The sequence below is a fragment of the Ostrinia furnacalis genome, unplaced genomic scaffold (genome assembly GCF_004193835.3).
Source record: "Ostrinia furnacalis isolate ACB-3 unplaced genomic scaffold, ASM419383v2 OfSCF1435, whole genome shotgun sequence".
NCBI classification, from domain to species: domain Eukaryota; kingdom Metazoa; phylum Arthropoda; class Insecta; order Lepidoptera; family Crambidae; genus Ostrinia; species Ostrinia furnacalis.
The window spans coordinates 201531-217387 of NW_021131674.1; the positions used below are offsets into that span (position 1 = coordinate 201531).

At 39.6% G+C, this 15857-nt stretch overlaps 1 protein-coding gene across 2 annotated transcripts; it reads right to left on the reverse strand.

Moving 5' to 3' along the window:
• Positions 1-1261: 1261 nt before the first annotated feature.
• Positions 1262-14455, reverse strand: inaF-D (trp-interacting inaF-D). Of its 2 annotated transcripts, none has more exons than XM_028304470.1 (2): positions 13841-14455; positions 1262-1532 (listed from the first exon to the last, which is right to left on the reverse strand). In XM_028304470.1, exons 1-2 carry the CDS (start codon positions 14136-14138, stop codon positions 1333-1335), a joined length of 498 nt encoding a protein of 165 aa, XP_028160271.1. In that variant the 5' UTR covers positions 14139-14455; the 3' UTR covers positions 1262-1332. The 2 variants fall into 2 exon arrangements, with proteins under 2 accessions (XP_028160271.1, XP_028160270.1); XM_028304469.1 differs by lacking the exon at positions 13841-14455 and adding an exon at positions 7032-7977.
• Positions 14456-15857: the final 1402 nt, after the last annotated feature.

Here is a 15857-nt window from a genome sequence, read left to right on the forward strand (position 1 = left end):
TGGTTAAAAATAAGCTTTTAGGTCCTGAGCTGCGTAAAGTTACTTACGATTTTACAACGATTCGGTATCGTTGTTACTTATGCTTTAACTAAAACTAGGTACCTACCTAAGTTACTTCAATCTATTTTTTTTTATCAAACCCATTGATCTTATTAATTTTAATAAATAGTAAGTACCTATAATAGTAATTTTAAGTATGACTATGATCTGAGCTGGGAGGTGTTTCATGGATAAGTTTACGTACATTAAGGCCGTTAAGTTAAACTAGGTTGGTGGCGAAAATGATCTTGTCCAAGGCATAGCGCATTACTGAGTAGTTAGGTGAAGTCCTCTAGCGAGGCGAGGCGATGCTAGAGAGGTGATATCTCGCGTCACGTTCTACGTAACATAAACATACCCTAGCACCACCCTACCATTCACTACCGCTGTTCAGCTATTGGTCTGCCACGAAATTCCGATCGACCAGCAGATCAAGCGCCGCAAGTGGAACTGGATTGGCCACACTCTCCGAAGGGACCCCGATCACATTCCTAAGCAGGCTCTGGATTGGAATCCCCAAGGAAAACGCAAACGTGGTCGACCCAGGCAAACTTGGCGGCGCACTGTAGCGGACGAGGCGAAGAAGATCGGCAAAACCTGGAGCGAGATCAAGCGAGAAGCTCAAGACCGAACGAGATGGAGGACTGTTGTGGACGCCCTCTGCCCTATCTAGGAGACATAGGACCATAAGTCAAGTAAGTCAATGTGAAGTCCTCTAGCGAGGCGAGGCGATGCTAGAGAGGTGATATCTCGCGTCACGTTCTACGTAACATAAATACACCCTAGCACCACCCTACCATTCACTACCGCTGTTCAGCTGTTCAGGAAAAAAATACCTGCATTAGTTAGTGTGCTCAGGATGGATACCTACAGATGAGTTTCTTAGACTTTGATAGTTCCCGTATTAACATAAACCCCCTTATTAATAAAATAGTGATCTAAGCTTTATTTAACGCCAAGGAAAGGCCTACGTACCTACTTCATGGTAGGAACTGCTTACTCTAGTCACAAAGATATGTTTAGACCAAGAATAAGTAGATTACCTACCTAATTCACTACACGCGATGGATTTAAGCCTATGTTATTAATTTAGCGCAATTATGTAATTAGATATAAAACTTTATATACTTTTTAATCTAACAAGATACGATTGTAACTTGATTGGTGTTTCTGTTTCAGTTTATCAATAAGTTTTTAGGGTATTAAGTCTTAAGTTTTTGACCGTACGCATCACGATATTTGCTACGTTTTTTTGGAATTGCATATAATTACTTTTAGCGTTTTGTTCGAGGGTCATGTAATGTCGCCGCTGTCGCCGCCTACGTCACCCTCAGTCGAGTCGAAGTAATTGGGCGTTGAAGCGTTACCGGCCTCTAAGATGTCGCTTCCTGACGATGGGGACTCGCTGAATTCGGACCCGTTTGAGTAACCCTCGGTGATGTTGACTATTGTTTGTTCTGTAGCATTTTCACTCACTGTGGTATTGCCTCCTCCTGAAAAAAAAAACATTTGCATTTAGAATCGAACTTCAGACGTTAAAACTCAAGTTTCAAACTTCCTAGGTTCTGGAACAGCATCCATAGCAGCGACAAACCATATTCTAAAAACCGTTCTTTGTCAGAATGAAATACTTAAGTATAATAGAGGTTTAAGAAAATAACAGAGTGAATATAATTATTTGTTATAGTAGAGCTTTAAAGTTTTGATGGTTGAATGTTGATCTACCAAGCTATCTACCAAGACGGAGCTCTACTACTTAGTTGTATGTACATTTTGTCTAATTAGCTGCGGTTGGGCGCCATTGCTCTCTCTAATATTCATTCATTTGTGATTAAAAACAGTTTAGACAAGAATATTTACAAACACTTAGCAAAAGCTGTGCAAAAATATCTTACAAGTGTAGGTGTGCAACGGCGGGATTACCTACGGGTACTTTTGTAAAATAAATGAGGAAGGACCATCGCATCATAATCCTTCGTTGAATAACATAGGTAGGTGTAAGTCAGTAACCAATATCTATCATAATTATCACTTTATTAAGCTTCCTAACCTTGCCTCATCCTGGCTGAAGGCGTTAACCAACATGGGGGTGCTCGGCTAAAATGAAGTAGAGCCCTTCAATTTAAAAAAAACGTAACGTTTGTACCTACTTGTCTTCTGGGTATAAATAAATCATAAGTGGGTATGTGACTAATGACTATGTGAGCAAACAATAGGTACCTCCGTACCTATTACTACTTTGAACCTGCTTGATTACGAATACGTTTGCTCATTCCGCCTGCGCTATTCCGGGCAATTCGCTCGAAATCGTTTGGTGATTTATAACTTATAAACATGATCAGTGAACGGGCTCTGGGTATTGTAGCGATGGTGTAAGCTACTGCAGTTAAATTTAGAACAGCCGCAGCACTCAGCAAGCGCAGCGCGCAAGCACTTAAAATTCAGTCTACATGAGAGAGCTCGATCCAATTCATTCAAGTGTTCCAAAACATTGTTTGAATTCTTTGAAACTACGTGGCCGAGCGGATATATTATTGGAATTAAATTATCATTCAAGCTTTAAAACGTATTATCCTGTTCTTAATTGTTTAAAAATAGTTCTTTGCATAGGTACTTGTCTGGAACTAGCTTACTTTTTGATTGTGTATTATTATATCAAACACTAGGATTACTAATGTTTGGCCAAAAAACGTTTCCCAAATTATCACATCGCAAACAACGTTTCGCAAATTTTCATTTGGCATTAAGGGTCACTATTTCTAACCTAACCTAACCTACTTTTTTCTGTAATACCTACTTTTTTCTGTAAAACCTACTTTTTGCAACCATACTATTTCCTGCAATGTTTTACATAAAATTCTTGTGAAAACCATGATCATGTGCCTTATAATTTTATTTTGTGGGTAACGGTGGGTAAGTATGTGAAGTGTCAATTTGACCAAACAAATTATTTGGGATATAATATTTGGCAACATAAAACATTTGCTATATAAACATTTGCCAAGTAAAATTTGGCCAAATGATAATTTGACCAAATGAATTAGTTGCGAAAAGTAGGTACAGTTGCTAAAAGTTCATTTGGGAAATGAAACTTTGGCGATAAGTTGTTTGCGAAGTGAAATTTGGCGAAAAGTAATTTGGCCAAACGGAAGGATACCCAAACACTAATTTAACAGTGTTGTACAGTTGTTGCATTAATTTGAGCCGTAGACTCATAGGCCAGTAGAATTAGATTTTAAATCGGAAATAATTCCTACAAAAGATTTTATTGCTTTAATGGCTTAATTGGTTGCCCATTAAGACTCTCCTAGGTTTTCGACTTCGACGGAGTTGTGCTTAAGTGGTGGGGGCCCCCGAAAGGGGCGCTTTTTAGGTTTTCCGGTTATACCGCGTAAAGGACTTATCCTATCGAAAAGTGGTCTTGCTGACGGTTGAAGGGCATTTAATCCTTCATTAAGTAAGACCAAATTCATATGTTTTGGACAAACCGTTCTCGTGCAAATGTTCGGCAAAGTAGAAAATATGTGTATAAACCAGTGTAACCCTATCAAGGCTTACGGCTCAGCAATGCAATCGTACAGGATTTTGGGGCATCGAACCTTGGACCAGGCATACGGCTAAGCATTACAGTCGTACAGGAGGGTACAAGGAAGAGGGGGAACCATAGTAGATAACACAGTGTCGTTCAGGAGAGTGCAAGGAAGAGGTGCAGCAACCGCAGTTAAGGATCGGCTGGGACGAACAAGGATAGGCGAATCCAACTCGCGAGCCCTGACAGGGATACGCTGGTTAAGGTGGCCCTTTCTTTATAAGGCTTGCTTGGGAGCCTGCGGGTGACGAGCTATTGGACGTAGAGAGGGTTATTAACTAAACGTAAATTTTCTACTTTGTCGAAGATAAGCACGTGAACGGTTTGTCCAAAACATAATGAATTTGGTCTTATTCAATGCAGGATTAAGTACCCTTCAACCGTCATCAAGACCACTTTTCGATGGGGTAAGTCCTTTACGCAGTATAACCGGAAAACCGAAAAAACGCCCCTTTCTGGGGCCCCCACCACTTAAGCACAACTCCGTCGAAGTCGAAAACCTAGGAGAGTCTTTATGGGCAACCAATGAAGCCATTAAAGCAATAAAATCTTTTGTAGGAATTATTTCCGATTTAATTCATTTTTGTGTTTAATTCTACTGGCTTATTCAGACTGCATAAGATTGGTAATTCATTTATGGGAAAATGTATTAAATTCTTTAATAAATTACCACAAACTGTTGTAGAACTACCCATTGACCATTCATAAATTCAAAGCACATATTAAAAGTACCTTAATGAAAAAGGGCTACTATAAAGTCAATGATTATTTAAAAGATAAAAATGTTTGGGATGCGTTACTGCCTAGCTCGCATAAATATTTATAGTTAACTTTGTACATTTTAAAGCCTGTAAACCTTTGAAAAAGAGGCTGACAATAGTGACTGAGTTTCTTGCGCTGCTTCTTCTCAGCACTGGCCCATTTATTGTCCTGAAGCAGTGGTAGGGTTAATACTGGGACGTGTAAAAGTGCTTTTTTTAAGCCTATTCACAGAAATAAATGAGTTTTATCGATTATAATTAAACATTAGAACATTCACGTTAAAAAGTTCGTAAAATACCTACCTACTTATTTTTATGATTTAACGTGATGAAATCGAGTTTTAGATTTTCAAGCATAGCCTAAGCGCTTCGCGTTTAAGGCATGCAAGATATTTTACGCTCCTATCTAAATTAATCTTTTTTTATTTCGGTCAGATAGGCGTTGGAGCGCGGGGCCCCCAAATTCGCGGGGCCCGTAGCATTTGCTACTCTTGCTACGTGGCTAATCCGGCACTGGTTTTGTAGAATAGCTCAAATACCAATAATACTATGCAAATAAAACATACTTAAACGACCTGGTTTTTCTTGTGTTGTAAAATAACTGAAAAAAAAAGTGAAAAAAGTCATGTTTTCTCTACTTAAATCCTTTCTTAAAATGTATGAAACTTGTGTCTGTCTAAAACAATAGATAATTTTTAGTAGCTTATCCCTTAACCCATGATAATAAAATATTTGCATAGTGTTAAGGTGCCCACGCTGTGAAGTATTTTCATCCATAAAATTGTTCATAGATTAAGTACGCCCTTAAGGTTTGGTCACAACATGCACGGACACTAATCTGGGGGCACGGCAGTGCCCCCACCAAGTCGAGCAAAAAAGCGGCACGGCCGTACCATCCTTTTCTCGAAGCAATTCAGGCCATTTTCGACCGCCTGTAACTATGTTGTGGATAAAACTAGAAGGCTGAATTTTCATTAGCTATGCAGGCATTGTAAAGACACGGTATATTTAAAATTTCATTCAATTTGAACCAGTACTTTAAGAATTATAACGGGTCAAAGTTACTTAATTTTGTCACTCACTGACTCACTGACTGACTCACCGATCATCAAAATTCTAAGGCACTTCTAGCAGACCTAGAAGCTTCAAATTTGGAATATAAGTAGTGTTTGGTGTATGAATCAAGGAAAAACTAAAATATTTGGGGGCACGGTAGTGCAACCGCCAAGTCGAGTAAAATTTTTCAATTTCGGTCCAGTTTTCTAGATACATAACTGCTGTCTACAAAATACAAAAAGAAATGAGATCCCATCAAAAACAATACTTGTCAAAAAAACCAAGTCTCGCAACTCAGTTGTTCTACGGTAAAAAGTTGTGAGATCCATGTAATACCAAGTCCAGGCCAGGAAATCTTTAACGTTTTACATAAATATATTGACTTGGCCATCGCATGAAAACACGTGTAAATTAAATTATTTAGTGCGATGGCCAAGTCAATAATTTATGTAAAACGTTAAAGATTTCCTGGCCTGGATTTGGTATTACATGGATCTCACAACTTTTTACCGTAGAACAACTGAGTTGCGAGACTTGGTTTTTTTGACAAGTATTGTTTTTGATGGGATTTTATTTATGTATTGTGTACCTACTTGATACCTACCACTTTTCAAAACATTTTCATTTTGTTTTCATGTTGTACAAATAACTTTATTACTCCAAAATCAAAAGACTACCTTTGTTTTAATTATCGGAACATGAAAGATACAAAGCTCTGTTTGGGACATGATAGTAATTAAAATGCTGTAAAGTTTACGTCTATCGTCGTTTACGTTGTTGTATACCGGAACGAATCCACTCAAATTTTATATTTTATCGATCGTAAATGCCAAAGTGAATATTGAGGTTTATATTTTTAGAGAGATTCATGAGGTCCAGATAAAAGTTGTCAACCAAGTTTTAATTTTAAAAGGTTTTCTTCCACGAATTTTCTGTTACCTGGCTACCAAATGCCTGAAACCACCAACGAATAAGTATTGGACGGTTTTATAAAGACAGAAAACATCCCTCTATTCTAGTCTTGTCATGATAACTATAATAAGTAGGTATGTAGGTAGGTATTTGAACATCTATCAAATATCATAAGTGCCACTTGTGGTCTAAACTGAATAAATATTTTTGATTTTGTTTTATTTTATTTTATCAATAAATACGGGCGCGTGTAAGTAGCACAGTAATGACGTGCACCACAGTAACACTGCGCACAGGGCTACGGTTGCTTATAAGCTACCAAATCGTATTTATAAGGCCGAGTAAAAGATTAGACAGACATTATTAATTAATGATGAAAAAAAAATCATCATGGCTGATTGCAGGATCGCTAAGAGGATAAATACGCAAGGTATTTTTTACTTGTAAGTGTAACATAAATCTACCCCTATTTTACAGCAAAATGTGTTACCATGTAAATATGAGTAATTATTTATAACACAATTATTATTATATTCTTACATAAATACTATTATTTATTGTAACTAAATAAGGTAACGATTGTTATTGAGCTGTGTTAGGTAGCTAATAAGTTTGGAAATAATTGAAGTAGGTATGCAAGTGAGTAAGGAAAGCGTGTCGGTGGTGTGACCTACCGGTGTAGGGCATAAAGCATGTGGGCATTGGTGTTGTGCTGGTTTGCTTCTCTACAGTGTGTGCCACCTTGCGTTGCGCGTATTGCGCGTCCTTGGGCTCCCAGAAGAACACGTAGTACAGCGAGAGCATGATAGCGGCCAACGACACGCAGAACACGTAAATGATGACGGTGAGCACCCGCACGCTCTTCTTGTCGCGCTTGCGCTCGTACAGCGCGTCCAGCACCACCTCATGGCCGGTGCCCAGCCGCGCCGAGCCCGCGCACGAGCGCATGCTGCCCGACGCGCACGACTTGCCCGACATGCTGCCCGACGCCCTCCGCCGAAATGCACCGCGGCACTCGCTCCGCACTAAATCCAGGTAACTGGGACACGCTTATTGATATGCCCCAGTTCGGACGATGCGCCGCGGCCGAGTCGCGACGCCGGGTCACGCCGCCGCCAGTGTCTGCTGCTTGACACCTCCTGATGCGGACTGCTGCCACATTATAATCGCACCCGAAACGGTTTTCATTTGTTTATCCTTTAATTTCACGCCCGAGGTTCGTTGATCTATTCCAGTTGCTCTGACGTAGCCGTACGATCGCGATTCGTCTGTCATGAATGCGTCCTTCAATTTTCATTGTTTCAGTTTAGGTTTCAGTAGGTAACGTGATTGCACCGAATTCAAAACAAGATTATTATTCGTAAATTATGTTAAGAGATCGGGCTAGTTGGTGTTTTCCTGCAATCGAGTTCGCACACAACACTAACACTTTCGTATAAGTAGGTACAATCTGCGGTTCGGATGTCGGTGCGTGACGGGTGTTATTTGTGTCAAGTGAGGTCGCGAATAACAATACGCAAACAAAGTTAATCCAAACGAGGGTGATGCGTTATTGTGACAACGATTATTGGACGGGCGTCGGGCCGAGAGGCAAGGCGGGCTGGACGCCGCCGGGCGGCGCGGCGGCGGCGGGCGGGCGGGCCGCCTGCGGCGCGGAGGCGCGCGCCGCCTTCACTAGAGATGGGTTTCCACCCGGGTAAAAACCCAATAAAAACCCGTTTCATTCCACCCGTGGGTGTTTATAGCGGGTAAAAACAAATAATTTCATATTTTTATCAATTGGTATCTTTTCTTTCTTTTTATTGATTTTTTCTCATTTAAGTTTATTAATTATTATGTACTAAGTTAAATATTAACACTAAATGCATTTATATCGTGACCAAGTCGTAAAATTGATCACGTTTATGATGATGTGACCGATCATTTCATAAAATAGTGTTATTTCAAGAATCGTTGAACCGATTTAGAAGAAATGTAGTAGGAACACAATAATTTGTGATCATGGCAAGGACAAAGGACATGATACCAGGTTAGGGGGTAGGCGATTGGAGGGTGGGGTTGCAAAACTAGACGGTTTTGCATGTTGGGGAGGTGCAGGAGACTTCGTACTAGAAGTTTCAATAGGGAGTGCTGGGAGATTTTGGGCTGGTTAGAGTGGGCGCTGCAATGGTGGGGTGGTGGACTGATATCCGTAGGAGATCGAATACTTTGTTAAAGTTTTAGCGAGGGGGGGGGGGGGAATTAAGTTTATTTATCTACCTTTATGATGTCGTCGGTCCACCTTGTGGGTGCCACCGCGTTTTCCGATACGCGGCCTCCACTCCAAAACCTTGCTGCCCCATCGGCCGTCACTTCTGTGCCTTGCCCATTGCCACTTCAGCTTGCTAATCCGTCGGGCTATGTCAGCGTCTTTAGTTCTTTTACGGATCTCCTCATTTCTGATTCGATCTCTTAAAGAAACACCGAGCACAGCACTCTCCATAGCACGCTATGCAACTTTGAGATTCTGTATAGGCCTATAGTGAGAGGCCACGTTTCCGAACCATAAGTCATCACTGGTAACACATATTAGTTGTAGACCTGAATGAGGTATTTTGGACGAAAAGATGTTGCGTGGTTTCCCGAACGCTACCCAGCCGAGTTGGATTCGACGATTGACCTCTTTCTTGAAATTGGACCTACCTAGCTGAATCGTTTGTCCGAGGCAGACATACTTGTCAACTATTTCGAGGATTGAGCTCCCAACCGAAACTGGGTAGGGCGCAACATGGACATTGGACATAAGCTTTGTTTTGTCCATATTCATCCGCAGGCCTACCTGTTGGGAAAGTCTATTAAGGTCTTCCAGCATTGCCATGACCACAATATCGTCAGCAAACCTAAGATGAGTGATGTACTCGCCGTTAATGTTTATGCCGAATCTTCCAATGCAGCGGTGAACAGTTTCGGAGATATAACATCTCCCTGCCTAACGCCTAGCTGCAGAAGAATCGCCCTCGTGCTCTGGTCCTGTACTCGGATCGACATGGTGGCGTTTTTGTGCAAGCACTTCAGTACCTCGATATACCGATAGTCAATACGGCACCGTTGTGGAGAGACTGTAGCACTGCCCAAGTCTCGATAGAATCGAAGGCCTATAGTAGAATCAAGTAATCCTGAAGAGTTTGTTTGTTTGTTTACTTGAACGCGCTAATCTCAGGAACTACAGGTCCGATTTAAAAAATTTTTTCAAAGTTAAATAGCCCATTTATTGAGGAAGGCTTTAGGCTATATACTAGTATATACCATCACGCTACGAGTAATAGGTGCAGAGCGAAAATGAAAAATGAATATTTAGATGCAGTGTATAGTGGTTTGAGACCCAGGGAAAACATAGTATAGTTTATCCCAGAAGTTTTTGAAGGGAGATACGCACACGATAAAGACTTCTGTAATAGACCGGGCGAGCACGGCTGGTAGTTGATGCACTCACTCGTGAGAGCTCTATGATAGTAATCGTGTCGGCCCCCCCCCCCCCTCCCCCGTGCCTTGGCATTTCAGGGGCTAGGTCCCCTGGAAAATAACCCTAGATACGCCAGGCACAGCTAGTAAGNCCCGTGCCTTGGCATTTCAGGGGCTAGGTCCCCTGGAAAATAACCCTAGATACGCCAGGCACAGCTAGTAAGTATATAACTTTGGCACAGTTGCTCTGGTTTGTCAGCATAAGAGCTTTTACAGGCCAAGAAGTTCAGCTGGTGATGCCAAACTCCCTCTTTGAGGACATTACGGTATAAAGTTACAAATAACAACACCGACTAAAAGTACTTCTGCGTAAACACTTGAAATCGAACCCCCTTCCGCCCCTGTAACGCATCGTAACGTTATACAAGACCCCCTATTCAAATTGCGTTACGTAACACTAGAACGCCCCCTTAGCAACGAATACAACTTCTCACTATAAAAAAATGCTATTTTTGTTTTCACCCACTAGAATGGGTGATATGAGTAAAAACCGAGTTTTAACCCAAATCACCCAGTTTAAACCCAATCGGGTAAAATGGGTTTTACCCACTACCCATCTCTAGCCTTCACTCGTCAGCTTGCTTTTTGCCAACTCCAACAGTCTCAGCGCAAATCGATATCAACACTCCTTGCAAATTTCCCGCTTTTTATTTTATTTATAACTATTCTTATTTCCGATTCTCCTTTGCCTTCCGTCTTTATTTCATGGTAAGGTTACTGTGCCCACGACTTCGTACGCGTGAAAATAGTTTGAATAATTTTCGTAGTTTTCGCAACATTTTTCATTAATGCTCTGCTCCTAATGGTCGTGGCGGCGTGGTGATGAATGCATATAGCCTATGCTTCCTCGATAAAAATAACAAACAAACTTCAGCTTTATAATATTAGTGTAAAGTACCTAACCTATAGATTTATTTTATCTTACGCTTTCCATGATAAAATAAAATTGACTTTTGTTTTGATTTCATGATGTTCGGTTCCTACTATGTAAAAGTGTAAGACTAGAGTCTTACTTTGAGTAGGTACCTCAAAAGTGGTAACTCATGATACCTATTCAATTAAAAATTCCTCAAATATGAGACAAATCCAAAGAATTTAACCTTGTTAAATTCTTTGTAGGTAATTAGGACATACATAATGCAAGTGTACAATGTATTTTATTGCAATAAATAAATAAATAAATAATGTGCGAATACTCGTACAAAAAAATATCCTTGTTAGAAAGTGGCCAGCAGAGCAGCTTCCATAAAAAGTTTAGAAGATACGCTTTTTATTGGAACCTTATTCTTTGATTTGATGTAATTGTATTGTACCTCTTACCACAGAATAATAATAAGTACTACCTCTTACTTGATGTTAATGCTGTAAAAAAATGTAATTAGCCCCTCTACATTTTCAGGAAAGAGGACAAAGTAATATGCTTAGATCATTACATGCATGAAATGCCTCACATACTTATCCGACGGCTTAACAAATTATATCTACTGAGTGACGTAGATTGACTAATCGACAAAACACACGTGGGCGCAGAGGCGCAGTTAGGTGAATCGTAATGCGCGCAAGGGGTCCCGGGTTCAATTTTCGATCATATTCAAACACAAACACAGCTTTTGGTTTGCATTGGCTCGGATCTGGACGTGATGGATTACAAGCGTTAATAATGTTGTATTCGTTTCCTAGAACTAATTTGATAATAAGAGGATAGAGCATCGATTTCTATGACAATTAATGCATGCACAAGCCATAATATGTTTTTCAAAGCCTACCTATAATGTACTTATCAAATTTGGTAAGTAGGAGGCACGGCAGGATGACGTAACCAATAGAACAAGGTAGTAATTGATGTTCAGTTCTGGACACAATTGGGTTAGACAGTTAATTGGATTACAGGAAGGAAACCCCTCGTGTCAAATCTAATGTTCATATTACCGTTTCCACTAAGCATGCTACTTTTGCATAAGTATAGTAGGTACACAACATAGGTAAGTACCCGCTTTTTGGACATCTATTATGGATATCTGTATCTAATTATGTTGTTATTTTAATTAATGACAATAGGCTTACCGACACCTGTTTGAGAAGCTTAACAGTTACGTTGTGTCTAGTCTAGGCAGACAATAACGCAGGTATATTATCAAACATAGGACAAGGATGCGTGGAGTGTAACCTAATCAAAATCATTTATTTATCATTCATGAAAGTAAGTTTCAACAAAGCCCAACATGGGCTTTTCATTTTATGGCTGTTGAACTTTGGTTAGACTAGTGTAACTCGGAACCGCGATAGTTTTTCCTAAATTAATTAATTTGTGCAAACAATTTGACATAATTTAGTGAAGTAGTGCAAGCAAGTTATCGTATAGGGCCATTCACAACGTTCGTGGGACGTCCTCGGGCGGCCCTCTCGGCTCGGCTAGCTTCGTTATGTCGTATGTATTCTTTGTCTTGTCATGTCACTTGTTATGTCGTGTCTATGTGCCAATTAAAAGACAACCAGACTACAAAGGACCCCGCTTCAAATACGCACCATTGAATCCATTAAACAGAATAATAATAACTACAAAGGACCCAAGACGTTAATAAAACTGATTGCAGCTTTCTAATCTGCCTCTAATCCTCTATCCTCTTTAATTGCTTTACCAAAAGTGTGATTTAGTAGAGTAGCGAATGCCTATTACATATGCCAGTTAACATTACATACTCGTATTATCTAAATTATGGCACCATAACTGGAGTTCCAGTCCCGCCCGGGAAAGTTTTTTCTGCAACTGACACAGACATTAATTCAACATCAAATAAAAAACGAAGTTATTATTACCTTAACATGCTTGATTCAAAATAAGCTTAGGTGTTTGCTCACTTAACATAACGTCTTTATGTAAATATACAAGTATGTCTTCATTCTTACTAGAGTTTCCTAGTGATAAATTGGATTTTTATAAGCCACTTTCTTTCCTACTGATTTTATACAATGTTTTGTGTCGGCGTATATAGCCTTCGTTTCGTTCAAATTAAATTTGCCCTGATTATAACGTCTAATACATTAAATATTACATAACTTAATCTTATATAGTTTATGGACCCGATCGTAATACTTCAACACGTTTAATTTGCTCCTTTGTACACATAATAATTGTTTGAAGTTTTTAATCCAAGTCGTAAGGACCTAATAAATATACCTACCCTATCTATTGGTTTTAACTGTGCATATTATAGAATCATTATCACATCGTTTCGAAATAATTAGATTTTGATTACAATTTTACAGAAATCCAGGTAATTAAAAACCTCGAAAAAGTGCTACTCGAAGTTTAGATGACAAAAAAAATAATTGTCGCAATGGTAGAGCTGCTCTGAAAACGAATGTTGATTCAATGAAAGGTGTGTATTGTAAATTAAAGTATGCAAAAGCTGAAACTATTAAATACTTAAGTAATGCCATCCTCAATGTAACATAATGCCATTATTATTACTGACTGTATGGTCGTTGGATTGAAGGAATTATTCATAGAGTAGGAGGAAGGAATGACAATAATATTGATGTTAGTACCCTCAGAATATAGAATGGAATTAGTACCTACCTATGCTAGTGTCTGGTCCACTATAAAATTAACACTTTCCCGGACAGTAACCCAGACACAATAGAAGTTTAATGTTATGACGGCTATTAATAGCAGTTCACTGTCCAGGAAAGTGTCCTGCAAAATCTTGAAAACAACTTAACTTTTCAGAAACTTATTAAAAAAAAGGTAAAGCATATTATGTTAATTAATTCATTGCTCTGTCTGTTGGTTGATCCATTACATTCCCTTGTGCGAGTGTCACTTATCATTTTCATGACTTACATGTATTGTATAATCTTAATTCGAGATTTAGGAAAATTAAGTCTTTACTTACCTGATCGTTTTCAAGTTTGGGAGTTGGAAACTAGAGGCACAAGCCACAAGATTTTTTACATACGCACTTTAACCAATGTTACGTACCAGCTGCAGCAGTGAAGTTAAAGCTGGGTGAGCCGGAGCCGGAGCCGAAGAGGTGCGGGTCGGCGCGGCGCGCGGCCAGCTCCGCCGTGTCGTCGAGCGGCGGCAGCTCCGGCGACTTCCACACGCACACGTAGTACACGGACAGCAGGATGGCCGCCAGCGACACCGACAGCAGGTACGCCAGCACCGTCAGCACCCGCACCACCTTGCTCACGGACTTCTGCTCGTAAATATCGCGGATCGGCGCGCCCATCTCCTCCGTCGCGCTGTCCTCCTCTGTCTGAGCGCACACCGACATCGTGCTAGGTCTGGATTCTGGCTCACCTACATTATTTTTCCAAATATACTAAATCACTTGAAAAAGTAAAACAAACTTTGTTTATTTGTGAGCGGTGAGTGGTATTCGCGTATGAGGCGGGCGGCGAGTGCGGGCGGCCGCGGTCGCGTCCACCGCGCGCACTGCTCCGCACTAAGCCGATCAACTACCACACGTCACGGATTTACGAATGTTCAATTTTATGCCCTACCGAAGATTCTCCCTGGTACTACAGAGATGTATGAAAATTTAGTTACATGACGGATGGACAAAAATAAACCTGTTAACGAGCGAGCCAGTAAAATTATCTTTTCATGGTTTATTTATTTGTATTTCAAACAGCATAAAATTTGCGTAACTAAATAAAACTTTCTATCAGAACTAGATGTTGGTACCTATAATAATATGAAAGAAACTGTAGTTAAGTAACAAAGCTACGTATATATTTCGTTGCCTACTACAACGCGCAAGATGTGGTTTCGGGTTTGAATCTCTTTAGGGCACATGGACATTAAACATTTATGTTTAGTTTAAGTAGGTACCTAACTATTATTATTCCAGTTTGAGCCAGGATGTGATAGGTTTGGAACAATTTATTAAATCCTTCATGTCATGCTTCAAATAGAACACACTGCGTTCCGTATTATTTAATTTGTAATGCATATTTTTTATTTAAACAATACTAGAGAGTTTAGTATTTCTAAGTTACTTGTTACGATATTTTAGGAACTTTGAGGAGTTGTGGTGAATAGGACAACAGCAGGGAATGAACTACCAACCTTCAAACCGGCCTGTCCGAGGCCGACACCATTAAGCCATAAGGAAAGCTTAATCTCTAAGATATTATGTAAAATAATGTGACGAAGATATAGACATATAAAACTAATCTACTTACATTTTAATTATGGTAATAGTATTGCAATAAAATGATAGAATTGGTATCAAGGGCATTTACGGCAAGTGGAAAAATCCTGTGGGACAACTAAGTAATGAGATAGAGGCTAATACTTAACATTATGTTTTTCGAATTAGGTTGACTATGTAAGGTACTTGATACAAATAAGGCCTACCTAACTTTAAATGCTTATCTATATATATAAAAATGAAACCCGTTTCGCGTTGTCACGGCATCACGTGTGAACGGCTGAACCGATTTCGATAATTCTTTTTTTTTAATGTTTGTGGAAGTCCAAGGATGGTTCTTACGGAAAAAAATATTAAGAAAATCTCTACGCTAAGGCGGTACGAAGTTCGCCGGGTCAGCTAGTTTTTTTTATTTTCTGTGCTGTTAGTAACATTCTTATTAAATAAATATTTAGTTACTCTTTGACTCATTTAGTTTAATGAATTTGTCCGTAATCAGGTGTTGACATAAGTATCCAATATGGCCTACCATGCTGAAATAAGGCCTAGGCCTTATTAGATATCTCGCTCTTGTTGTCTTTAAAAATTTACAAATAATGCATCTATAGCCAGTAGTACAAATTAAGGTAATTATTAGCCAGTAAGAAATATTTAGAAACGATTACTAAGGAAAGATTAATCTAAAACAGCGTTATTTTACCGAAAATTTAAGATGAAATCGCCAGATTTTTATAAGAGAGCACGAAATCACCCACCACCTTAGAAGAACGCGTGCCAATTGGTGCTGGGATCGTGGATCGGGACACTCTTGCACTCTACCGGGTTGTAGGGCATATG